At 42.4% G+C, this 27,796-nt stretch overlaps 1 protein-coding gene across 3 annotated transcripts in view; it reads right to left on the bottom strand.

Moving 5' to 3' along the window:
• Positions 1-12,505: 12,505 nt before the first annotated feature.
• CACUL1 (CDK2 associated cullin domain 1) overlaps positions 12,506-27,796 on the bottom strand; it is a 47,194-nt gene continuing 31,903 nt past the window's right edge. For 2 of the 3 annotated variants that reach the window (XM_051800420.1, XM_051800419.1), the window contains 4 exons: positions 22,369-22,458; positions 19,999-20,137; positions 17,182-17,222; positions 12,506-16,098 (listed from right to left, as the gene is read on the bottom strand). In XM_051800420.1, coding sequence (XP_051656380.1) covers positions 16,058-16,098; positions 17,182-17,222; positions 19,999-20,137; positions 22,369-22,458 — 311 coding nt within the window. In that variant the 3' untranslated portion in view covers positions 12,506-16,057. Of the gene's footprint in view, positions 16,099-16,461; positions 16,617-17,181; positions 17,223-19,998; positions 20,138-22,368; positions 22,459-27,796 lie in introns of all 3 variants that reach the window. The other variant, XR_007906773.1, reaches the window with a different exon arrangement.

Below are 27,796 nucleotides of genomic sequence, written 5' to 3' on the forward strand. Positions count from 1 at the left end.
AGGAATGGCACAGTATCAAAAAAAAAAGATATGAGAAAGACTGGGGCATGACAAAGCTGTTGCAATGCTGATTTTACCTTGGATCTATGGAGAGTGTCACATCTGCACAGCAGCACAAGGAGTCCTGGCTGGCTGGTGGATGGGGAGAGGCTCCAGGAGGGAAAGAATCTCCTTCAGGAACTTGTGTGTGCCCACAGTTACACAGGCACTGATGCACAAAACCCAGTCCCTTTCCAGCAAGGGACCTACCACAGAGGGCTCTCCCTAAGCTCAGCCTTTGGGGGCTGATGGGTGAGAAGGGAGCACAGTCCCGGCCTCTCCAGCCCTGGGAGCAGCCCCTGCTGTCAGACTGAGCTGGAAGGCTTCACATCCTGCAAGGACACGCCTGCCACGAGCAGCACAGCTCCACAGGCTAGCCAAGGTGAGCCTGAAACTTCATCTGCACAAGATGGAAATCTAGAAGGGCTCATACAACCTTCCTCTGACAGAAACAACAGCAAAACAAGCAGCCTGTGACAGGAAGAGAGATGCTCTGTAGTGCTCTGCAATGCACTTCTGCAGAGTGCCCTGCTCTTGTGCTGGCACTGCCTGCTCAGCTCAATAACTCGTACAGAGCAGAAAACAGGCAGTGGGAAGGTCACTTGGAAATTAGATTCTAAAAGAGACACTGCACATTTACAATCCTCCAGCCTCGGGAGGACAGAATTGAGTTGTTTATTCAGGAGGAAGCATGTCTGGCTAACATTGAGTTTGCATTTAATTGGCACTGATGAACAATAAAGTTGCAAACTCCTTTCACTAGTGCATGAATGTGCAGAAAACAATCTGCCACAGAACATTATATAGGAAATACTGTCCTTCAGCACCACGCAGCCTTCTGCCGTGTGAATCACAGCCCATTTAACAAGGACATTGATGCTGGGCTTCTCAGGGGAAGGAAAGGCAGCTCTGACCATCGCACACAGCCAGCATCATTAGAGACAATTACCCCATTAGCACCGACACAGAGCTCAGACGTGAACAGGGAGCTTCAATGCTCCTCAAGCACTGCTTTCAACTGGACATCAAAAACGGCACGTGAAAATATCCAGCTACTTACAACAGGCGCTCAGCACCGAGCAGAATTGGAGCCCTAATTAGGATTTAATAAGCTGGTAATTGTGATGGCAGTGGTCTCATTAGCCTGACGCCTCATTACTGTGAGCACAGATCAAGTGGAGGAAGCCAGTCAGCCTTGCAAGCCTTTCCAAACACCCAGACAAGGGCTGATTAAAGCAAGCGCTGCTTTTGTGGCAGTTCCTAATGAAAAGTGAATTCGTGGCCAACGGGAAACCAGCAGTAATTTGTGTCACTCTCTTTAAGAACATCTTTAGTGAGAGGCATGGGACCAGGAAGTTTGTTAATACTTAAATAAGTGCCCAAAATAAAAAAGGAAGAATTTGTAGTCAGCGCTACAAAATGAGGAACACTGAAGTGGAGCAATGATTGCCCCAAAGACAGCTCATGGAAATCACTGCTGACTGCTCAGTGTAAAACCTCCAAAGGAGACCAACACGTTTCTGAATCACAAAGAGCTCCACAGCCCTTGGTTACCCGATATATTTATTTAAGCTGTCACTTCAGGTACACACTTGGGCACTGCTCAATAGCAGGTGAAATCACGCTGGATTTTCACTGCAATGTTCCACTTGTCTTTGATCAAACAAATGTCTGTCTGCTGACTCTCATCTGCCTCTGTTTGCACAAGATCACAGCTACAGGTCTAAGGGAGAGTTTTGCATTTATTAGCAACAGAAATGCAATGTGTTTTACAAATACTTTTTCTTTTGATTTCGGGAATTTGGATAAAAAGCCAGACTATTTCATGCACAAAATTGGAGTATAGGTACCACCTCATGCTGGGCAATCCCCTAGGTGCCAATCAATCAAGAATGTCTGAATGCAGATCAAAAAGGTGAGGCCTCTGGGCTCTTTGCTCACCTTCTTTCCATCAAAACATTATTGAGGCTGGGATTTTGCAGCAAGTCATTTTACATCATCTTTTCATCTCAAGGAAGCAATGTGAGCAGAGAGTTGGTAAAATGAATTCAAAATAATCAGCTCATTAAAAAGAAATGGCTTCTGCAAAACCAAACCCCTAATAAAAAAAGGACAATTCTGAGCTTGATTTCTAGGTATCCAACTAGACAGTTTTAAAATTTCTGTGAGTTGTTACCAAGGCACAGACACATATAAAAAAATCTTGTTTAGGAGGGAATTGAAACTCTTTAAGTTGACAGTGTTATAATGGATTTACTTTTTTTTTTTGATGAAAAGTTGTCTGCAGAACAAATCTTTATGTAGAACTGTCCTTCAGTCAAAAAACACCATGACCTCCCACTGAGAGAAAATCGTGCTCTTAACCTGCTGAATCACTTCAGGGTGGCACAGGATGTACCTGCACAGAGGCCTTGGAGCAGCATCACCAATTCCACACCCCATGGACCATCACCAGTGTCACTGGGCAGCTCTTACCTGACTGTTTAGAAAAGTAGCAATGTTGATGGCCATGAAAAATGGAGAAGTCCCTCAGGAGCCTGAAAATGAGATTTTTTTAGCAGTTAAAAGGGTCTTATTTACTAAGCTGACTTCAGCACTAGTGTTTCCCAGAGCCACTCTTCTGCACAGCTCCAGGGAGGGCATGCAGCACAAAACCACTCACCTGCCTGGTTTTGTTTCTCTGTTTGTTTAGTTCCCTGAAGCAGCTCACCTGGGGACTAAAAAAAAAAAAAATACAAGAGGCACCAACACCATCACTTTGAACACCAATTGTGCAGTAACAGTGAACACAAAGCAGCACTTAGAGATGCTGATGCCCACAGAGAGACCCTTAACGATGGCCCTGTAAAGAAGATCTGTACAAGAGCATAAACAGGAATTTCACACATGGAGTTAGGACAAAAGAGGAGCAGAGACCTGTTCCATGAGGAAGCCACACTGCCTGCTATTGCTTTCACACTGCAGGCAGCAAGGAACCCAGCAAGGAGAGGATTCAATGAGTCCTTGCATGGGATAACCACAGGAAAACACTCAGTGTGTGGGATTTACAGGGTATGTAGTGATAGGACAAGGGGTAATGGCTTTGGGATGAGGGAGGGTAGGTTTAGATCAGATATCAGGAAGAAAATCTTTACTGTGCTGATTTTGGTGACCAACTTCTGTTGGTGACCACATCACAGGAGATGAATACCCTTCTCCTCCAGGCAGCTTCATCAGAGACACCCATGGGGGCAGGCAGGGCTGCACCAGTGGTGCTGCTTCTGCAGCACTGCACACCCAGGGCACCTCTGACAGCAGAGACTGCCCACCCAGCTCCTCAGGGCACAGAAATGCAAAGGTTACCCCACCTTTCTGTTTGTTTTAGTGCCACAGCCCTGTAGTTTTGTCTCCTTCAGCTACACCCAAAGCAGAGCTAGAGACAGACACCTCCTCAGAGCCCCACTGCCACCCCACGGGTGCTCACAGGGCACACAGGCAGGGAAGGCACCAAGCCAACCAGGGCTGGACATCAGTGATGTGACAGCCCTGACAAAAACCCTCTCCCCTGGTGTTGGAGGGCACTGCAAGGACCTGCCACGTCCCTCATGCAGGTGGGGAAGGGGCAGCTCAGTACACAGTGCCTTCCTCCAGCTCCAGAGCAGGAGGCTGCACTGGGGTGGCCCTTGAGCTGCCCAGGGCTGGGCAATGTGCCCACCAGCCTCCCTGGGCCCCTGTCCTCACCTGGCACACACTTCTGGGAAGTTCTACTGGCAGAAAGTACACCAAGTCCTCTTAACCACCCACATTGCACAGAGCAAGGAAGGAACAACTTGTGTGGCTTAAGACCTCCTGCTATCAGGTGACTTTTTTACTGCATTGGTCTGAAACCTCTGGGCAGCAGCCAAATCAAGTGGGCAGCAGGAGGAACAGCAGGGCCAGGACAGGATCTGTCCATCTGGCTGCAGTCACCACCTTCACATCTGCCCCTGAGGTGGAAAGGCAGAGGAAATATGACCCAAGAAAGGCAATTCCAGCAAATGAAGACACTGTATGAACCAGCCAGCTGTGCTGTACAACTGCTCCTCTGAAGGGAAGGGAGCCAAATTTGCCAAAAGCACCATTTCTGGAGACTGAGCAGCACCAGCCACAGCTGGATCTGCTGCCAAATTTAGGGGGTGCAATCAGAACCCTGCTGTGCTTTGGAGAACACATTGCCTAAACCAGAGAACATGAGAGATGGCAAGGCAGAGGACATAAAAATCCAACAAAGACTAGCTCAAGCTTGTAAATTATTTAATGAAACAAGAGCCTCCATGTGCACTCTGTGCAAGGTCATCTAGGGGGAAACATCCCATAAGGCTGGCAAGACAACAGAGGCATCCTGAGGTGAGGAAAAGCACTTATGTCCTCTTTATGGGAGAGGAACAGAGGCCTAGTATGACTGAAAGCCCAATTTAATAAGTTAAGTACCTCAATAAGTGCAAAAGCATCTAGAACATGAGACACAAGTGGGCTAAAAAGTGTCTGACACTGAGCTCCATTAATTTCAGCAGCATTTTCACACTCAAATGGTTTTTTTTTACCAGTTGAAGTGGATACCAAACTGATTGGGTATGGCTGAGGCACAGCAAGAAGTGAAATACAACTTTTCAAAATTACTGGCATCCTCCCACCCACAGCCTACCCTCCTCTTCCCCCTCTTCTCCCCCTCCCCCCCTTACTGGACTTCAATTTCTCTCCAAAAATTATAATCCATTCTCCATAATCTGTGCAGATTCAACAGATTCAACAGTTTGGGACATCTCCAAAAGATGGAGAAGGGGCAGCAGAAAAAGCACAAGTTGAGAGATTGCAAAGCATAAATCACAGAGCCATTGAGGTGGGAAAAGACCTTTCAGATCATCAAGTCCAACTGTTCCCCCAGCACTGCCAAACCCATCACTAACCCACGTCCCCAAGTGCCACATCCACATAGCTTTGAAATCCCTCCAGGGATGGGGACTCCAGCACAGCAGGAAAACTACCATGGCAAGACCAGGGCTCTCCTATTTGACTTACTCCAGAAGGATTTGTGGAACTGTTGTGCAAGGGTCTGTCAGACCAGCAGTCTGTGTGAGGAAAAGCAGATATGGTTATTTGGGTTCTTTTCAAACTTACAATTCTGTCCTAATTGTAAGAGCTGAATGCTTTTTTAAATTGTTCACAAATTGCATTAGTCCAACATGCACATTAATTTTGATGTTCACGAATAAAGTCACTGAGTTACACCAAGCAAAATCTCATTTTGAGCAAAGGAAAGGAGATCTTGAGACTGGGACAAAAAGTCTCCTTGTGCTAAAGCCACAACATTATTTATCCAAAGTCATTGGGGGGTTTCCCACAAAGGTACATGTTTTCTAATACAGAAGGTAACAAACAGCTTTTGATCTTGATGCAATCCCTGGGACTACAAGTAACCTGTGTTGGGTAACTGCCCCTGAACCCCCCTGAGCACAGCCAGCCCCTCCAGCTGGAGCCCAGCCCAGGGATGAGGGCAGGGGCAGAGCATCCCTTCCTGCAGAGCCAAAGCAGAGGGACTGCAGAGTCCTTCACAGGGCCAGGGATAATGGCAATCTAATTATAACTTCAATCATTGTAGGTGTCTGTCACTGTGCTTGAAGAGCTGGGGTCAGGGAAGGGACCAGTGACAGACCTGCTCAGGAACATGATCTTGAAACAGCAGCCACAGCACTGGAGCAGTGGAAGGGAGGGCTTCAGAGCAGGCAGGAGGGGGAAGCCTACAGAGAAAAAAGGTATCCCAAAGCACATCCTTTAGACCCTCAGAACCCCACTCCACAGCAGAAGTCTTTTAAGAACCCCCAAAGTAAAGAATGCCTGTTTCTCCCGAGAAGTTATCCTGGCAAGACCAGGACTTTCCTACTTGACTTTCTCCAGAAGGACTTGTGGAACTGTTGTGCAGGGTCCCTCAGACCAGCAGTCTGTGTGTCACCTTGTTTCACTGTTTTCCTTACAGCTGCTGCTTCGTTTTGTGGTGAGAGTTTTGCTTGCAGCTCTACAACTTAAAGGAACTTAAAATATATTTTCTTATTAAAATACAGACAAGAAGTTACTCTGTGGTGAAACAAACCTCTGACATACTGAGGTGATGGTCAGACACATCCGTCTTCAGCACACAGATGCCCCCAAGGAATCTCTCTTAGCATCTTTCAGTAATCAGGCAGATTGCTGAAAGCTGGGTGTTTTTATCTCCTCAACTTCCAGGAGTTTTTCCCCCAAGTGGGAATAAGCCTTTCTGACAGCTCTGACTCAAAGTGAAAGTCAGAAAAAGTGACAGGTTTGGATGGCTTGAAAATAAAACCAGAGAGAACACATCTGCAACTTCATACATATTGAAGTAGGCTACAAAAAAAGTGACAGCAGAAGAAAATCACACATTGTATGAACCTACAAATCAAGAGAACCTGATTGACAGCACAGCAACACCTAGAGAATAACAGACTAGAATTGCTGGTAGAAAATTTAAATGTATTTAAATTAATTCCCCCATTCCCGAGAAAGCGATTATGTTGACACTAGAAGTAACTAAGATTTCAATCTGTTTTGAAACATCAAGCTGTCAATATTTTCGTCTTTTTTTGCAAATAACCATTAAGGGGAATTAAAATGCAACGTTGCTCAAGGATTGCCGGTACATCACCCACCCAGCAGAGAGATCAAAGCTGCCTCGAGGGCTGCAGCCTCGCCCGGCTGCGGGAGACAAACGGCTCCGGAGCAGCACCCAGGGACAGGAGCTCAGAAGGAACTGGTGCAGACAGCTTTAACGTGTCTAAAGGCTCTTCAGAGCACACCTGGACAGCCAGAAGCACAGACTGCAGTGGTTAAAACAGGCAGGATTGCTAAACCCTCATTGAGGTCCTGCAGTTTCCCCTCGGAGGCAAAGGGACCATCTCCCTGGGCTGTTGTTCCTCCTTAACAAAGCAGTCCTGTCCTGACCCAGCCTTTCTCCTCACACATGAATAGAGCAGCCCAAAGGTTCTGCTCCAGGGCTGGGAGACAAGATGGGGATGTGCAGCTGTTCAGCATCACCAAGCCAGAAGACACTGGATGGCCAAAACAGAGACAATATTTGACAACCACATGAAAAATTACAGATGTCAGACACAATTCGGGTGACACAGTGGACAGGCTAAAAAATGCTGAAATTGTGCCTACAGGGGCACACACAACTTTTGCACAATCTTAGTATGAGGTCAGAGAGAAACAATTCTAAGTGTTGAAGTGCTCCCTCTGTTCTGTTCATGAGTTGTCATGTCCAACATGACCCAGGAGTTTTATTGTTAGCTCTTCATGATTCCGAATATTCTCAGAGATTAATGTTGAGGGCCAAGTCAGTTGTTTTCAGAAATTAATCTAGCCAAGAGAAGAATTATTTCTTCTGTATGAATATCTCTCTTTTGCTTTAAATTCAGTTCATTAGCCTTAATTTGGCTGATATAAAAATCAAATAAGTTACATGGCTCAGCTAAAAGCAACCAGATATGTTGGGTTTTTTCCTGTGCATATGTAGCCCATAAACAAAGGGAATAATATAATAATGGCCAAAACATTTGTTTGTATTCAACACAAGATGAATTCATCAGACTAAAGTAATCTTGAACTAAGTCACTCTGAGGATGCAGACTAATAGAAAGCTAAATTAGCTCTGCTAGGAACAAACTTCACATGTATTATTTTTTCAGGATGCTTTTAAAAATCAATAGTGCTCTTGAAATTCTTTATATACAGTGAATGACTGGCTGTAAAACAGCTAAATCAGCTTAAGAGTGGAGGTTTGTCCTGCCCTGGGAATAGCCAAATAGAAACACAAGCACCATTTGGTGGTACAAATAATTACATCCTTCCCAGCCCAGGCTGTGGAATCCTGCTCTCCTCAGCACCCCTGTTCCAGCACATAGCTCTGAACTTCAGAGCATGTGGAAAAGTGCCTTCTTCCAAGAGCAGAGTCACTGCTGCCCTGGCAGGAGGCTGGTTTTGTAGTTTGCCCAACATGATTCAGCTTCCTACTCCGTTCTTCCCCAAAGTCCAAGGGAGAGTGGCCTTTTCACAGAATCCCAGAATGGTTTGGTTGAAAGGACCTTAAAGATCATCCAGTCCCACCCCCTGCCATGGGTAGGGACACCTGCCACTAGCCCAGGTTGCTAGTCCTGGGCATCCAACCTGGCCTTGGACACTTCCAGGGATGGGGCAGCCACAGCTTCTCTGGGCAACCTGTGCCAGGGCCTCCCCACCCTCACAGTAAAGACTTTCTTCCTATATCTAATCTACACCTGCTCTCTTACAGCTTAAAGCCATTTTCAGCAACACAGGCAGCCCAGTCCTGAGGGTGTTGGGGAGCTCTGCAGCCCCAGCCCGTGCCCAGCTGAGCACAGACCCTCGGGGCAGCCCTGCCAATCCCACCTGGGATTCGGGAACAGCCACAACCTGGATTTCTGACAGAACAGCCCAGAGCTGACACTGTTCAGGAGGGACATGGTGGCTTTGGGAAACGTGCCTCAGAGGCCGTTCCTGACATTTGCAGATCACTGGCTGTGGCTTATTTTAAAGTAGCAGTCAAAGAAGTGAGTGTGATGACAAGGCAGCCAAGGGTCCTGGAGGTGGAACAGACTGCTCTGCCTCTGCTCTGTGGATGTTAAACCTCAGCCACAACAGCTGAGGCTGCTGGACTGCTCTGCTCAGTCTCCTTCACTCAGTTGGGATCTTCAGATGCAAACAGATTCTCAGACAAGTAGCTGTGCTGGCAAAAAACAGGAGGACCTGGCAAATTATAAACTTGCTCTCTTGTCCTCTCATCAGCAAATCATGAAGTGGCTGACGACCAGTTAGTCCAAGTTCAGAGATTTTGCAGCAGATTTGCAGAAACTCTTTGCTAAATCAATTAAATAAGCTCAAAGTTTTCCTTCTTTCCTTCTACCTAAGGGAATCATCTTGACAATCCCCAGTTCTTCAGCAGGATCAGAGTGTGACACCACAAATTTCCATCTGAACTCTTGTCCCCTGCGACGTGAGAGTTCAGACACCTGAGTCTGCCCAGCAATTCCTGTGTGCTGAAATGGTGAGCAATAGAACACGAGTGAGGAAGGCTTGTTTCAGTGGTTATAGCATGGACACAGGGCTTCACAGGACAGCAAATGTGGCTGAGTTACAGTACAGCAGATCAGTCAACACACATGTGCCAAGTGACATCCTTTGGTACAGAATTCCACGGGGTGTTTGGAGAACTCTCTCATCTAAAGCTCTTTACAAAGCTACCACGAGACAATGGAGAAGCTTTTCCACACAAAGAAATTGCCACTGGAAAGCTGTGGAGCAGGAACTGGCAGTGCTCACAACGGAGAGGGGTCACCACGAGAATCCCACAGCACCGGGGTCCTGCTGGTTGCTGTGCTCACAGACATCTGAAAAGGAGGTGGAACATGAAGTTCAGGTGCTTTCATCCAGAAAGGTAAAGAAGAACACTGCAGAAGTACAAAGAGCTACAGGACTTGATTTCATCAAGCAATGGGGTGAGAGGTCCAGACTACATATGATGACATGGACCTACAAAATGATGCATTAGGAAAACGTGACCCTAATTCTGCTTTCACAAGGAGGAGCTGCTACTACCCACAAATGACATCTTGTCACTATAACAGATAGCTCCAAGAAGTGTCAGCTTAATATACAGCAGTTATTAAGGCAAATTCAAAGCTGGGAATTATTAAAAAGAAAGAATATAACATTATTATGGGAGAACACAAATGAGGTGAGTGACTGCATGTGCAGTTTTTTATTTCATGACACTTTCCTGCAGGGAAATATGAAAGAGAAGTCTGGAAGTAGAATTTCACTCTACTCTATAGGCATCTGTCCCCTGCATATCTGTACTCTGTAACTACAGCATCTCTGAAGGAGAAGATTGGAGCCATAATGGAAAGCACATTATCACTTGAATATACATTCAGCAGTTGTAACCCAGGGAACAAACAGGATAATGAGATTATTTAGAAAACAAGTAGATAACCACCGGGTCTGACACTTCTCTGTATTTTAAGGGAAATGATTCTATAGTTTGGATGAAATTCTGCTTCAGATTCATTCCAACAGGCTAAAATATCCAAACTGCATGCCTTGAACAACTCAGGCTATCTAAGCAACTGGGAACAGCAGGTGCCTATTCAGTAAAGACTTAATATAAAGGTCATTAAGAAAAAGAACAAAACAGGCCTGTTTTCCTTCTGCTCCTGCACAGGTAGAACTAGTCCTGTGTGCCAAATTCTGCTTCCATGAGGTGGGTTCAAGTACCAGCAGGCCATGGTTAGTAAGAAAGACCCAAAACCAGAACTCTTGGAATATATTTCTTTAAACTTAAGAACTGTACTCTTATCCTGGAAATGCACCTCTTCCACAGGGCAGCATCTACTGACCATCCTAAGATATTAATTTATAAACTGCTCTTTGTACAAAATCATCCAATTTGCTGATAGATGGCAAATGGTGGTGCAAACCATGGGTAACAACAAATAAATCACCTGCTGCTCTCTAATTGAAACAGATGATGACCCAGGTCATTGTAGAAACTGTAACAGTTTTTCTTAAGGAACAATCAGTTGAAAAACCATATTAATGAGGCAATAAGTGCTATTGCTAAATTCATTCTGCTGCCATCATTAGGGGAGTCAACATTCCTGTTCTGTGCTAATTAGGTCAGCTAGCAGAAGCTCAGAAACAGAAAGAACATTAACCAAGTGTATCTGGAGCATTCCAGAGACAGATGGAGACAGCCAGAAGGGATTCTGAGTAATCATTCCCTATGAAATTTTGGAATCCCCTTAAACCAGTCATTCCAGTTAGACCAAGATACATTGGTTTAATACTTTCACTCTCTCTAGCAAAGTAGAAAGCACTTTATCAGGGAGCTTTCAACTGTGGCCAAATCAGTAAGTTTGTCTTGCTTTGCTAATGCAGTAATGCTCATCTTCTGCCCCTCCTGACAGAAGGGAAGATTCCCCCTCACAGGTGACTGGTTGGTCCCCATCCAAAATCAACCTATTTTGGTGCTGATAAGGACAAAATCCAGATTTTCTGACCTTTTCCTGTCAACAGGCACTACAGGTATAAAAATATCTTGTTGGGCCAGTATCACACCGATCTGTGCTAAAATAAGGACTGTCCTCTGGGACAAAGTAACTTCCCCTGACCTGTAATTACTGGAATGACACCTGCCAGAGTAAGTCCACCCCTGGTTCATGCCTGCCACAATTACCAGTACCTGAAGTTTGTAAGCCTACCAAAAGATCACTGTTTATCCCAGCTGAAAAGCAGAATGAAAGGCTGCCAGTGCCACAGGCAGAGTGCACTCAATGGGATTGACTGCCTTGCACCACACTGCTTGGAGAACAGCAGACAAAACCCACTGACATGGCCCACAGCCTTTTCCCTGGAGGAAAGATCCCTCTCCTCTTCCAGCCAGGGAGTATTTCCCAGCTCAGAATGACCTCATGCAAACACCTCCACAAAGATGCAGATCTTTGGGGTGCATTTAAAGGCTTCCAGCGGAGGTGCTCAAAGGGCAGTGAGGGAACTCTTCTGGGCAGCAAAGCAAACTCCACTGGGGCAAACAAATGCTGTCAGTAACAAGCCTATTTACAGCATCCAGCTGTGAATTTAAGTTTAAATGAGTTGTGAACACAAGACATCCCCCAAAAGAGGATTTCTCAACTCGAGTGGCATCAGCACAGTGACAATGCCCCTGTTACCACAGTCCCAGCAGAGCAGAAAGGGAAGGACCCTAAATCAAGCAGTGGCCATTCTGCCCTAGTAATACCTTTGTTTTGCAGTCAACTGATCCTAAAGGTTCACAGTGTGAACTGAACCACCTCTAGATACCTCATGCACCTCAATGCACCACAAAAAAAACCCCAACCAAACAACCAAACAAAAAAAAAACCCCAAAAACCCAAACTCTGTTTTCTCTCTACTGGAGTTGGCTTGATGACAGGAGTCAAACTGAAGCAGTTGGTTTTTATTCCATAGTTCTACAAAATAGTCCTTTCACTAGGGTTGTCATAGTGTACACAAAAAACATTTTTCAGTCACTCAAAACACAGCCTTTGTAGCTCTCGGGGGTTTCGTTTGGTTTTTTATCCTGCAGAAAGTAAACAATCCCATCTGTGGGGAAGAATTAAAAGGGGTGAATCTGGCTGATCAAATTTCTATCAAATGACAGGAGTCAAAAACTTTTTCTTCAATCTATTCATCTGTAAACACTTCCCCAACAATTGCAGAAAGGAGATCCAGCTGAAGAAGAGTTGAGTATTTTTCCAGTGAGCTCCCCCACCCCATCATTTGTATCAAAGACCATCTTGGCCATTTTTTGGCAATTGCCAACCACCCCAGAAGTCAGAGGGATGAACTTAAATATTTCAGCTTCTCAAATCAAGAAATGCAATTAATCTAAAAATATTTTAATGTAGCAAGTTTGGCTGTAGAACCAGTGCAACATAGAGAGGACACCCATTGTATAACCAACTTTACTGCTTAATCTTAACAGAGTAAGCTACAGATGCAATGGATTCACCACAAGTTATTTGGTTAAATTAAATACTGCAGTTAGGATCATGCTGTTGGTAATTGTGGCTTTACAGTACCAATGCTCAAGTTGGCTGAGTTAGTTTACCTGTAAGTAAAATGCAAGTTTACAGAGAACGGAAATAATTTAGTATAGTATGCTGTATTCTGTTCCATGCTCAGTCACAATGATCATGTCTTCAACAGATAAACAATATTTCAGCATTATGTTGATAATGCCAAACCATACAGGAATTGTAATGCCAAATTTACAACATAACACAGAGCTTAACAAACAGATTTCTCAGGTAGGTGGCCAGTGGTGAGAATGCTACAGGACTGAGGAGCATCCAAGCACTACTCAGTGCACACAGAGTGCTGACAGGAATGCTTTACCTTCGGGTGGAATGATTGTTCTAGAAGTTTGTCCCAGAAATAACCTGCTGTAAAATGATTGTTAAACCCTTGCCTCAAACACGAAGCAAAAGCACTACATGTTATTTACAAACCTGAACCAGTAAAACCACTTTAGGAACAGAGAAAAAGTGTGATCACCTGACAAAGATGACAGAGCTTGGTCACTGTATTATGTGAGCTAGGATGGTAACCAAGTTGTAAACAAACTTTAACCAAATTAGGTTAATGCATCTATTCTTACCTCAAGAATATTGCCATTTCAGCAGACAGTGATTTTTAAAGCTAAGGACACTATCAGAGGTTTCATTTTTGTTTAAAGCCAAAACTTAAAAAGACCTGGAAGCTGGCAAATCAGTTTTGTTCCCCATTAGCCTTCATTAACTTCACCACAGCATAATTCAGCAAAATTTTCAACCCCCCTGATTTTATCTAACTCTTCTCCAACTTTAGTAGCTGGTAGCAAAGTTGAAGCAAACACTATCAACACCTGAAAATCCCTACTCAGAGTGGTTTGGTTTTCCACTACTGGGGATGAGATCAGACTGCTGGCATTCTGCTACACAGAAATAAAAACACTAAAAGCTTTTAATTTTGAAACAAAAACTTCCTCAAAATCAAACAGGCTTTGCAAACACGCCAAGAAATATATATGTAAACCAGATTTGAGTCTGTCAATCCCAGCAGTGTCATCTTCATTCCTCTTTCCCCCCCACCCTCAAAATTAACAGCATTGCCAAAGTGGATGATGTGACACTGATGGAATTAAATTCACTTACAGGAAGCCTGGATACAAAAAAAAAAATAAAAAAAAATCCCTGCCGCACCTATTTTTTTTCCTGCATTTTGTAATGAACCCATGCAAGCATAAAAGGAGCTGTGTTGGTATTTTGTTTTTCTTTAAACAGGCATAAGAGTTGTGCCAGACAAAACAGAACAAACTTATATTTCGCTTCAGAAAGATCTTGTATTACCAACTCGTTTCTCTTCATAACTAAAGGTGATAAAAAAATAAATCCATAGTAATGAAAAAAACCCAAACCCTGTAATCAAGCTGCTTTTCAAGTATGTTGATCCCCTAATGAGAGAGCTGCATTAGCCATACTACTGATTAAAACCTACATCACCATGATTAGGACACAGACCACAGGCCTGACCTCCTGGAATTGTGTCCAGCTGGATGTCCAGCTGAGCTTCACAAGCCTGGAGGCAGGAGGCCGATGGCTACACATGCACACCTTACAGCACTCCTCAAATCCCTGATTCTGGCTGCATCCACTGCCCCAGCCCCAGCACAGCTCCTCCCCACACAGGGGAGGTGGCACAGGAGCCACACAGTGATCTTGGACAGGTACCATAGTTTGCTGATCAACCCAGTGCAAATCTTGTGCTCAGGAAGATGCCTTTTGGAGACCTCCCAGACTGGAGAATTTTGCCCACAGTGTTTCTACAAAGCACAGCATAAACCATATCTCAGTATTTCATTCAGTCTGGAATTCCCACCTCCACGTATTGCAATTGTGGAATCACAGAATATTCTGAGCTGGAAGGGACCCACAAGTCCAACTCTTGAAGCCAATGAAAAGTCAGTGAAGGGGGTTCTACCAGAGTTGGTCCCTGCATTAAACACTAATACATATGAAATATAAAAGGGGACAAACTTCCAAGTCACTATTAGTGATAGTGATAGGTTCAACTTTTCTTCCTTCCTCCTTAAATTCACTTCCTATTTAATGCAAGAGAAAAGTGCAACTTTGCAGCATGTTTGTTCACATCAAGTTTTTCCTCAAGAACACATTTTGCAGTAACAAAATATGGTCTATAAAGTCGCAAAGTGCTCAAGCTGAAGGCACAGAGTACAAACACATAGGAAAACAGACTTCAAAATACCAAGTAACAAAACAAGAGATAAACCAAAAATCTGGAATTGAAAACTCCCTGACAGAAGATACATTTACATGGTGTTACCGAACAAGGTATATTTTTTTATAAAAGGAGTCTATGCAGCAGTGGGGAAAGATGTTGGAAAATTCTCTTAACCTCAGTAAAACAGTGTTTGATCCCTACATCTATGATTAATAGTCTTGTGCCAGCTATTGCTTCCTTATTTACCTGTATCAGTGATCAATATGAACTAGCAGATGTCTTAACTTTTGAGAACAAGGATTGTGTGTCAGAGCAAAAAATGATAAGAGAAGCACATTATAACCTGACCACATATTTGAGATATTCTCAAGGAGAAAAGATTCGTTAGAAGATCTGGAACCACATCCAAATAAGTCCACGGAAATAATTAGCATATATGGATGTATTCAGGAAATGTAATGAATATGTAATAGAAATGTGATGAATATGCATTAGTGCCATGAACATAAGCTGGTCTGTTAGGCTGCTGGTATGCATGCTTTGTGGAGCAATCCCCATGCACCCAGCACTGGTAATACAGTGATGTTGGCTTTCTAACCTACCAAATTGGTTGGAGAGTTTATTTCCCAATTTTCGGTGACAAAGGGACCAACTCTTAAAAGGTGACAATTTTTAAACTAACAAACAAATACTGCAAAATAATGTAACTTTATTCTTATTATTAAGTAGAAGCTCCAGAAAATAACTTGGAAGTTCAAAAACTAATACACTGACGTGTTAACTAGTTTTAAGAATGTCCTTAATATTAAGAAAAGAGTGCAAAAAGGATTCTTCCATTCTAATGCTTTTGGAAGCTGCTGATTTCGGCTGCCCACTTCCACTTTGAAAGGATTGTTTTTCAAGGTGCATTCCTCACAGAAGTCACAGAACATGAACTTGTTGATAGGCCAGACCAAGGAATCATGTCATTCAAAGTCACCCCAACTGTAGCAGCAACTGACGTTGTACAAAGAAGAAAGTCCAAAACTCTTCTCTGAGGCAAAGTTCGTGTCAGAGCTTGAGTATCAGCAGTTGCCAAAGGAGGCTCCAGATACCATCTGTGCTCCTCCAGTGTCTGTTCTGGCTGGGAGTAGAAGCTGATCCAGTATATTCACTATCTGTATCCCCTGGAGCTTGCACAAGCTGATGAGCCACCTGAAATTATAGAAAAAAGTTGGAGAAATTCTCTCATATTAAACTTCCACATTATGTCCCTTGGCCCCCATTCCCCAAAAATACAGCATTGCCTGTAAAACATTAACAGTATAAAGAGAAGCTGATTTACCATATAAATGTCCATTCACTCATTTCAGCTTACAATAAGAGTTCATCACAAAACTCTCTGGCATTTTATGGCAATAAATAAAGCCAACATACTGAGCTGAAAGCACCAGAGGAAACTTGGTGGAAAGAATGCCATAAAATGAACAAAAGTTAACAACAGTCCCACAAGAGATACTATTCCCCAATCCCCAAGGCTGTTTAATGACAATCAGGGCCTTGTACTTCAATCCTAACCTAGATTGCACAGGACTAGTCTTTCCTGGCCAAATGCTTAGTCAGCACAGAAGATGAGCAGAAGACCAATGAGATGAGACCTCTGACCGACTGCACCCAAATTAGGGCTGCCTGGAGTAGAGCAACCAACTCCTCTCTGTGTCTCTTCTCCTACACTGGAGGAAATTAAGGGAACAAAGTGAAGAACCCCACAGTCAATCATGCAGCAAGAGGCTTCAGCTACAAACAGAAGAGAACTTCCCTGCTGCATGACTCCAACACTTTAGTAACCCAGGGCAGGGGATCCTGTGCTGGATCAGACACATCTCTGAGGGTTCCAAGCTGAAAAGCACAACCCTCCAAACTCTCCATTCTGTCAAGAGTCAGAAACACACATCACCAGTGGGTGATTTACAGAGGTGGACTGGCTCACAGCATTGCCTGTTATGTGTATCCTGAGCAGGCAGACACTTGGGAGAACTACATTCTTTTTCCTCAAGACCTCAGCTTCCACTTAAATCAAGTGGAAGTATCTTGGCCTCAGTATCCAGGATAGTGGCTGTGGGACTCTGGCAGAGCTAGCCAGACTCTAGATCCAAGAAATTTGTATTTTTCCTTGCCGTGGTCAAGGTTACATTGCAGGCAGCTCGATACACGTGGAGGTGCAGCCTCTGACACATCACCACCCTCAACACCCACCAGTCCACCACTACCTGAGGGCAGGGTCAGGGGCACACTTACTGTAGAGCTCTTCTCCAGGTCTCTTGCGTGACTGGTCACCTCTGGGAAAGAAGGGAGAGAAAGGTATTCTCATGATAACCTCAATTAAAGATGTCCCTGCTCACTGCAGGGAGGTTGGACCTTTAAATGTCCCCACCAACCCAAACCATTTGATGATTTTCAAAACAACAGCAAAATACCTCAGCACAACCATCAACTTGTAGAGATTTAGAAACAAAATGCGAACATAGTAACAATAACACTACTGCAGGATTGTCAATTTACTAAAACAAAAGGATAAGCTATATTTCGTAGATTAAATCAGCTCACCTTTTTGTTACAGATTTCATAGGATAACATGTTTGATATCATAAGATAATTTTTTAGAAAATGAAGATGAGAAAAACTGCTCATATTCAGCATGGTCTGAAGTCACACATAAAATTGTATTCCTCGATTCAAACTCCTCAACCAAACTTTATAAACTACGTGAAAAACTCTGTATCTATCAGTCTGAAAAGGTAAGATGCTCCTGGCAAAGCCCAACGATCAGACCCTAGGCAAGTCTGAGCTGACCATACTTGCTCTTTAAGCAGATTTTAGTACTTAACAGTGGTGATAAACTTCCTTCTTTAACTAGAGCCTGACATGCAATTAATGCTGCTGAAGACACCTCACTGTGCTGTTTCCTTGTGGTTATTGTAGTAGGAAATACAGCAGCAAAAACATCACCATTTTCTGGCACAATTAAAGGAGAACAGATGACATTTAATACTAACCCAGAAGAGACTTGGCATGCTTCTTGATAAAAGAGAAAGCCTTTTTATACATCTGTATGTGTAGGAATATAACCTCAGAAAAATTCTGACAAGTCATAAACAAGCATAACCTATGTTTGTAACAGGAAGAAGCATATTACACTTTGAAATACCTTTCAAGGCAAAATGCATTTCAAATACCACTGAAAAATGCCATGTAGCAAATAAAACTGAAGTAGAGATAATATCTTTTGCCTGTGTCCCTTCAATGATGACACTCAAATCAAACACTTTCTATAACCCCCATGTTTACCAGACTGCACTGACTCACCCACAGCACAACCCTATAAAACAGACTGTGCAAAACACAGTCATCAGAGACTAAGTGCCATCCATCAGTTATTCCTCTGCAAAGTTCTAGTTTGCATTTTTATTTCCTAAAGTGAAAGCAAGCTACACAGAAACTGCAGTTACACAAAAGCATGAGCTGGGAAGGGGGCAATTTTGTAAACCTACAAGCGATACCAAAACTCTCCACATGTCCAACACCCAGCAGGTCCCATCCTCCAGAAAGCCAAAAAGAAGAGTCAGAATTTAGACTCTGCAAACAATATGTGACACAGAAACCTTTACTCAGCTCTTGCCTGCGTGACTGTCCTCAAACCCCACTCTTTTCTTTGCCCACATCTATCACTCAGGAGAGGAACTGTTTCCTACAAATTTGCATTAGTCCCACAGTCAAGAGAATTTTCTGCATAAAAACAGCAGTTGCTAAAATACATTCTGAGGATCCCACAGAGTCTGTAACAAGACAGCACCATGTAGGCATTTAGTCTTTGCAATGGTCAGTGTCCCTTACTACCTCTCCCAGCTTTTTATAGTCTCCTCCTTACAGAACCAGCCAAAGAACTGCACAGCCAAGCTAACAAAGCCTCTCATTTTCAGGTAACTGAAGAAAAACATTTTTGAAACCGATTGCTTTTGTGGATGTAGACTGTTACAACTTGAAACCTCATTTTTAATTCCCTAAGAACTGTGAAACTGGTGAAATGCACTTGTAAGCAGAACTATCATTAGCCACCCACAGAATTAGCAAGATTGAAAGTTAGACACAACTAAATTGTTCCTTTTTTTGTTTGGTTCTGTGCATTGTATCCTTTTGTCAGCATTATATTCCTACTCAGTTTCAAAGTGTCAAACTCCTATTTCTTGGGTCATATGCACTAGTTTTCTCAGCTCAAGCTCTTATGACTTTATTTTTATGCATATCTCTCTAAAAAATTCCTTTAGTCAACAGAAAGCCTTACAAGGAGAGTCTACACCAAACCATTTGCATTTGGGTCAACAGTAGAGCTTTGAAGCTCAATAATTTACCAAGCTTTGAAGACAGAGATTACCTCTGAGGAAAACTACGTGGGATGAAATCCAGAAATACATCTGACACTAAACACACCCACACCTAGTGGGTGTTCAAACTACAGCACCAGATTTGGAGCATTGCACAGGTAACAGGAAAGATGAAGAGCAACAGGCACTGCCCAGAGTGAACAATGAACAGTATGAACATTTTCTGCTGGGACTTTTACTGTTTGTTCTGCCTCCTTTTGCCCCTCCCAGTTCAACACTCAGAAGAGAAATGCCTATTTAAAATAGACACCTTGTCTGTACGAATAACTCTGAAAGTGGAATAAAGAGAAATCATCAACTGACATTTTCAGAAGCATCAAAAAAAACCAAAAAGGAGAGCTTATAAAAAACAAACAGCCAAAGTAAATGCTGAAGTTGAACAAGAGCATGACCAGGCAGTAGAAGCACAACCAAAACACAGGAATGCATGAACTGAAAGCAATCTGTTTCATCAAAATATTTCAAGCCTTCCAATCATCTACTTTCTGGTACCATCTGCATGGTTGTTAGTGTTCCAACACATGGAAAACAAGGCCAATATTTCATATGGATACTGAGTTGTGGAAGTTTTTTATGAACTCTTAAATTATTTCTTCAATATTTTTAGGTGTATCCATTTTTACCATTGCAGCAGCGTCCAGAACAATCACTACTGAATACTAATAACTATTACCTTGTAAATCCATTCTGAATAAGCTCTCTTTGAAGTTTCTGGTCTTGAGCAGCATATTCCTGAAGCTCAGATTCCACAGCAGGGGGGAGAACATTTGGGATGAATTTGGAAAATAAAGCTGGTGCCATCTGTACCCATTCTGTAAAAAGACAGAAAGCAACAACAAAACACGTGGAAGAGATACTTTGTAAAAATTTTACTCTTTGACAAATGTAACTTTATTTTAAATACATATCAGTATCTTGAATTAAAAGAAAGAAAAAAACCAAAACCATCCCTAAAAACCACAGAAATCATGTCTTAAAGCAAAACAAATAATCAGGTTTAAAATCAGATGTTTACATGTAGATAAAGGAATCCACATCAAATTGAAATTCAGTTCCTGCTGCATCTCACAAGACCTTCTGAGTCTCTGGACACTCTCAAGGACAGGCAACTGAGGATCAGCAAATTCACCTTGAAAATCAGATAATTGTAGACCCTTTACTCCAGGAAACTCACTCACAAAATGTACCTGAGTCTTACTTCTAAAAAGCACAGCAGAATCATCACACAACCCTGCTTCTCCACTCTCCATTTTTAATGAAATAATGCATTTCTCTCCCTGCTCTTCCAAAGCTCAGATGAACAAATGCAATTCTAACCTGTACTAGTTCAGCTTCAGGACAGAAATGTGATTTAATTTCACTACACTGAACACTGCCTCACAGGAGCAAGACAGTTTACCTTAAAACTGCTTCACAGCTGATTATAAGAAACACAGAAGAGATGAGCAAAGCATGAAAACTGGTTTTGTAGCAACTGTATAACAAGGTCTGAGAAAAATAAATAGCCCTTAGGTATTACTGCAGCCAGACTTTCCACAGGTTGTAGCAGTTATCTTAAATCTAATCTTTACTTAGAAAAAAGGGATGCTTTTAAATTTATTCATTAAGGCACATCCCAATTCCCACATTCCTGCCCAAACTGGTGTTGTCTGTAAACCAACCGAGGGAGCACTCGACCCCTTTGTCCAGACCACTAATGGAGCTGTTAAAAAGGACTGGTCCCAGTGCTGAGCTGGAATTAGAAGAGAGTCTTTTCTGGCAACATTTGAAGCCTGACAGCTTTCAGGTACTTTCAACCTGAAGAGTAAATAAGAGAAGAGTAAGTGAAGGGCAAGCCCAGGGCCAGCAGGCACATGAGCATCCTCCTCCTGTCACTGCTGCACAGCCAGCTCAGAGCCCTGCTGGGATCCCCAGACCTGCCTCTGGGCACAGCTGCTGCTTTCCTTCCCAGCCACGTGCTCCCAGAGCCCTGACACATCCCATGGAGCACACCCCACAGGGGAAGGGAGCAGCACCACCCAAGAGGAGCACTCGCCCGGCTGGTTCCAGAATTCACCCTCAAGAACTTGCAGCACCCAAGAACTTTTACACCCAGAAGTCTCTCCTGGGCTCTGCTGGCTGGAATGGCATTAAAGCTCCTCGGTTTTTCAAAGGCTGAGAAGTTTGAGAAGCAGGCAATTAGAGCAAATGTGTATCTGTTCAAGTGACAACCAAAAGTCAATCATCTGGGTCTTCCTGGAAGTGTTTTATCCATGCATTTTGTAAATGGAGGGTCCACCACGTTCCTGGCTTACATGCTAAATATTGCACTAAGGACTTCTGTAAAGGATTCCCATCCTCATTTCTATCCCATAAATGGGGATTGCAAAGCAAAAATAGACTGAAGCTCAGACACAACCCTCCTCTCAGTCACACCAAGGTAAGAAGAAACTCTCAGTACTGTAAAAGAAAGGGAAGCAGGTACCATTTATTTATGGATATTTTAAACACTTCCTGTTTCTAAAAACTCCTCAAACACACAGCAAAGCTCTGCTCAGTTCTCCAAAACTTACAGAACCAAAGATTTTGGTACAGAATTGATCAAAATCTGCAACACCATTTTCCCTTCAACTTCACTGTTGTTGCATAAGATGTCATGATGTGTTCACAAGTTAAATTATTTCTTCCATGAAATAATCCCAACCAAACAATGGCTTCACAGAAGAAAAAGTCATTCACCTCATGTCAAAGACCTGACTGTTTGAAGTGCCACTTGCAATGTAACTTCCACCATTTCCACACTCCTTTATACAGACCTGCCCTTTGTCTCCAGAGCAGAGGGTTGGGTTGGTATTTTTAAGTGTATTTGGTATTCTCATGGTACCTTGTGCAGGTCAGATGGGCAACAAGAACCAGGGCAGAACTGAGCATTATGATGGACAGAACACAACACACATTCTTCTCTTAACTGTGCATTAAATAGAGACTATACACATGTAGGAAAATACATATTTAGGGAAACATATCACAGTATGAGACTAGCACAAGCATTGTTCCTTTTTACCTGGTCGTAGTGTATACAGGCCTTTCACAATATTTGCCATGGTTGAAGGAGTTATTTGAAACGGTGTTGACTGAGCTTCCAAAAGTAAAGCTGAAATAAAATTAAGAGAATCAGCAATTTTTCTAACCAAGAAATACAGGCTCTTACACATATATTTTTCCATCAAAAACACAGTAGCTGTGCTTTTTTTGGTATCTAATGTCCTCACAAAGAAAACCATCTGAACCTGACAACTCAATTCCCTAGAGTAATAAAAGATCACCTCTAAATAGAACTATCCTGTTCAAATTATGTATGACAAAAATGTGCAATAACCTATTTTTCATCCACTGGAAGCAGTAGGAGCTGTTAGGCAAAATTCAGCAAGCAATGGCTCTAAGTATTCAGACACAGAGCTGAAGTAAACAATTTATTTTTAGATGCACTCTCAAACTGAGGGTGTTAAACACCCGAAAATCCACAAATCCCAGCTCTACAGTATTTAGAATCTTGTACATAAAACCAAGGATGGATTGAAACTCTGTGCACACGTAGTGTAAAAACTGTAAACATCAAATAAGAAAAGCTGTTCTTTTAAACACAAATTGACAATTTAATCTCATTCTTGGTATCTTCTGCAGTAAATATTGCAATAATTGTGTCTTCTTGTGGAAAAACCTGGCAATAGCACATTTATAACTTGTACTATGCTCTAAGCTGGCCTTTATCCTGATGATGACTTATATGAGCTTTCTGAATTACAGAAACACACACACAGAGAAGTGAGAGAAGGAAGATGTGAACCAACTGCTGCCTCTCAGTTTTCATTTGTCTACAAAGGAGCTGAGCAATACAGACACCTTTCTGTACACCCACTACAGAGGAGAAATGCCTTATAATTCTACCTAAAGGGCACATCTCTTGGGCTCACATTGTAGAAATTCTGCTTTTTAAGCTTCAGAGCATCTCCAGTTCCAGCTTCAGCATCTGCCACTATGGCACTTACCATAAAAAGAAAAACCTTCAGTAGCATGTTCTTCTTTTCTGAAGGTGTTTAAGTGGCTCATGTCACAGGGAAATCAAAACAAAGTATTTTTTCTAACCTTCAAGTAATCAAAGTTGTTATATTTAACTGTTAGAGATGAATTTATTTTATGAAGAGCCATCTTAAAAGTGCTTGCTCATTTCAGCTGAAGCCTTGAGGGCGTGAGAGCCTGTGATTTGTTTTGTAATGACATATTTACAGCCCCTTCCCTAAAGATGTTTCAAACAGGCTCTTTCCTAAAGATTTTTCACACAGCCTCTTGGCAGCCAACTAAGCCACAAATCACAGAATTAAAATGGGCATAATGCTTTATAATGTGACAGTAATGCACAATCCAAACAATGTGTGTGCATATATAATATGTGTGTCTTTAGTTAGACTGTGGCTACTTCAGGTTAGGCTTCACCAAGAGATTTGCAAAGTGGCCAGAGAACTGTGAATTTACTCTTTACATACAGACAGTAAATTAGATTCCTAACATATGTAAAACAAATTATTTAAAACAAAACCAACTTCTTCATCACTTTAGTGCAGCTTCAGACGTTACCATTTCTTATCTTGGTTTCTGCAAGTGCATACATATCCTGCTACAGTGCAAATGTAAATCACTTGCTCCTGATTTACAGTCAGTAAACACAAGCACGATAGTATATTCAACAACAATATAACAAGGTAATGGCATATATTTCCCATTTCTCAGTGAAGAAAATTAAAGAAGCATACAGTGTAAACTAGCCCAGTCTACACCTTTCCCAAAAGCTGAACATCAATCTCTGCAGAAAGAATAGCACTGCTGTAGGATTTGTGTTTTCAGAACAATTCCCACAATAACAAACAAGACTCCTCTTTGGACAGATCCAAATGACCCCAATGCCAGGTTTAGACACAAAGATGTCAACAGATAAAAGCTGTAAAAGTGCTCTGCACACAAATTCATGTTCACCAACCCAGACACTCTATCCTGTGTTACTTCTTGAGAGAGGGTCACTCAGACTCAAGGAATAGAAAGAGCTGTGCCACACATGCTGAAGTCACCTCTGTTATTATTTTACAATCTCACAAAAGACTAAGACTAACAAATTCTAAGGTTTTGCCTCTTGCTTTGTTAGCATAACTAACGAGACCCTAAAAGACAGAAGTTGCACAGACTCCTACCTGCTCCCACCTGCAGCATTTACAAAGATAGAGGGGGGTGAGGCAGAATAAACCTAAACCTCAGCTGAATGGCAGTGGTAATGACACTATGATAATACCTGAACACCTCCACAGTGTTTATGAACTAACATCACATTCTACAGAGCAAGTAACTAATATGCAAAGAAGTTAATTAACCTACAAAGAGTCTCAAAAATAACTCCTGGCAGAATCAAAGAAGAGAAGTGTGGATTCCCACGATGAAATGCTTTAATTGCAGAAAGATACAAGAAGCTCTGAAATGTTCTTGAGCTGAGGTAAGACACGATACCCAAAATAGCCTGAAGGATTTCTGAGGAACAGTGGATGAACTATATTGGAGTAAGTGAGGAATGAACCTGCAACACTTCAGGTACTCTGCAGTAATCGAGTTCCCCCGTTATCACACAGGAACACTGAAGAACCTCATCCTTCAATGAATGTTCAAGCTCCTTCCTAATTACAGGGGGGCACTTGGGGCAAGATCCAGGACCCCAACAGTTCCAGGAGTAGCAAAGTTCAAATTCACTTGGTCATTACTCAAGATTGACTTGCAAAAACTAACGGGTTAGCTGTTCTAAAAATCTTTTTCTATCCCTCAACATTCCTTTGAAAACAGATTTATTTGGCTTAGCAAAGATGTAACTTTTCTGGCAGGACAGCGAAACTTTCTCATGTTAATTAAACAATGGTTTTTTCCCTCCCTTTACAGTAGCTTCAAAGTAAGCTATTTTAACAAATCACACATAAGTATGACCTAAGCAGATGTGTTCAAAGCTGTAATTATTCAACAATGCACTTTAAAAAAATATAAACCATATTCCCATTAAAAGCAACTCCAGGAGCTTCCACAACTCAGGCCTTAGTCAGCTGCTGGCTCTTCAGTCTCCAAGAGAGGCAGAACCCATTGCTTAATGAAAACAAGCTCTGTGTCCCACTGTCCAAGCTGTGCTCTTTGGGCCTTCATTCTTTCAATTATTGTGCAGTAGAACAAGTTGAATGCTGCCAGGGCACTGGGCCCTCCCACAAGTGCCCGTGAGGTGCTCAGGGATGCCCAGCAGCAGCACCAGAGCTATCAGCAGGGCACAGCCCCAGCAAACCTGGGCAGCACAGCCCCACGGGCCCTGCTGCCCTTGGGGAGGGTCAGCAGGTCACAGGCAGTCAGATCTGCCCTCTAATAAATCACCTTTCTCTCAGCTGAATTACACACAAACACTTCCACTTGGCTGGGATAAAATCACACTCCCCTTGAGGATGGTTCCTTTATCCCAACCTTTACTCTCCAATCCAGCCCATGCAAAGCACTGGCTTGGAACCCACGTGCCAAGAGCAATTAAACAGGAGGGAACTGCTACTCCTGGCACCCAAGATGTGGCTGCAGGTCTTTGGTGGTGCTGTTTGGGGCTGAGGTTTTCTGTGAGGTTGATCACGTTTTTGTGATTGTTTTTTACTGTTGTTGTTTGGCATTTGGGGGTTCTTGAGGGTTTTTTGTTGTTTTTCTTTCACCTGCTGCCTATTTTATTCTTAAAGTTACTGCTGAAGCTTGATCATATATTACCTTTTCATTACTTTAACCTAGGTACAACTCCTACGTGTTAATTATTGATCTAGAACTTCAAAAGCCTTTTGCAGGAAAACTGACTTGCCCTTTGGCTTAACCCTCACATTTGCAGTTTCATCCACCTCCTTATGATCCTGCATTTTCATTTTCCTTTAAACAGAAGTAAAAATAGAGTTTTACTAACTTAAATTCCTTATAAGTTTGTAATGAATTAAAATGGAGATCAGAAAAAAAAGATATAAAAAAGTTGTCTTTATTATTTATTACTAGCATTTGCCACTGGGCAGTTAATAAAGCCACAGATTACTTTTAAAATATTCATTACCTAAACCAAAAGCTTTATTAAGTATCTCATGAAAATGCTACAAAACAAAAATTCTGAGTCTTAATCACATGGAAAATACTCAGTGCTGTAAAAAGAATAAATATGAGAAACAAAGCTATAAATGTAGAAATATATGCTTTTGGACTTCTATAATTGGAAAATAAGGTGGTATTTTCACGTTTATAATTTTGTGAAGGCTTATTGAAATGGGAACATTATTCCTAGTTCTTTGCCAAGCAGGCAGATTAACCACAATGACCATTACTTGAGACTGTATTTTCCAACTTAATCAACATGAAACAAGGAAAATAAGAAACACAGCTGCAATTTTTTAAAAATGACCTTGCTCTTCGATGAAAGGTTTAGTTCAGAGACAAAATTTGCCTGCAGATTGTTACTTAAAGAATTTGAGGGTATTCTACAATACCTGGTAACAACACAGACTGTCTCCAACGTGGTTACAACACAATTAGTCTTTAGCTGTCAAATTACAGCTTCTTCAATATCAGTGAGACCACCCTTACCCAGGTGAGTGTGTTATTCTTGGTTATTCCAGCAGATCTGCAGGGTACAGAGGGTATAAGAAAGATCACCAGCTACAAAAGCTGTCTTATTTAGCCCTTGTGAGCATCCAGGGTACCTGCTGAGGTCTAAGAAAAGGGTTGACATTAAGTGTGACAAGTTCCTACAACAGCATCCCAGCACACTCCCCAAGGGCTGGAAAAGAAGTGGAACAATAGTGCAGCTGATTTTTGCTATCAGTTATCTATGTCTACCAACATTTGCAAGGAAAGAAGGAAGGACAGGAAGGAAAACACTGGTTTTGAGGTCAGAATTGGAAATTTGAAGGGGTGGTAATAAGATTGAACTATTTGCCTATGCAAAACAAGCTAGAGATTAAACACTGAACAAAGTCACAATACTACAGATGCACAAAAATCTTTAAAAATTACTTTTAATGAAGAACCTGAGAATAAATAGATCCCTTCTCTACATCTCACAAAAGGACTCTTTATGCTACAGAACCCTCTTGTCCCCCCAAATCTGTCAGAAGCTGGTATTTCTACAGCTTTGTAGTTGAGGAAAAGGGTACATCAGTTTTTTGTTTTAGAAGAATTCTAACAGAAATCACCCTGCTTTAGGCTGGCACAAATACACTGGAATGAAGCAGTATTTTCTACTAGTGCTCTGCTACCTTGCTGCAGTTTTAAGGCCCTCAGGAAGGAATGTTCTCATTTCATTTTCCCTATCCTGACATGTAGGCTAATTGCAAAGACAGAGAGCAAGTCACTCCACAGGCCAGTAATTCTGTCTTTTTAAATGTTTATTTTTCTGCCTTTTTCCC

This window comes from Manacus candei, unplaced genomic scaffold (genome assembly GCF_025592945.1).
Source record: "Manacus candei isolate 608988 ecotype Guabito, Panama unplaced genomic scaffold, ASM2559294v1 h1tg000050l, whole genome shotgun sequence".
NCBI classification, from domain to species: Eukaryota; Metazoa; Chordata; class Aves; order Passeriformes; family Pipridae; genus Manacus; species Manacus candei.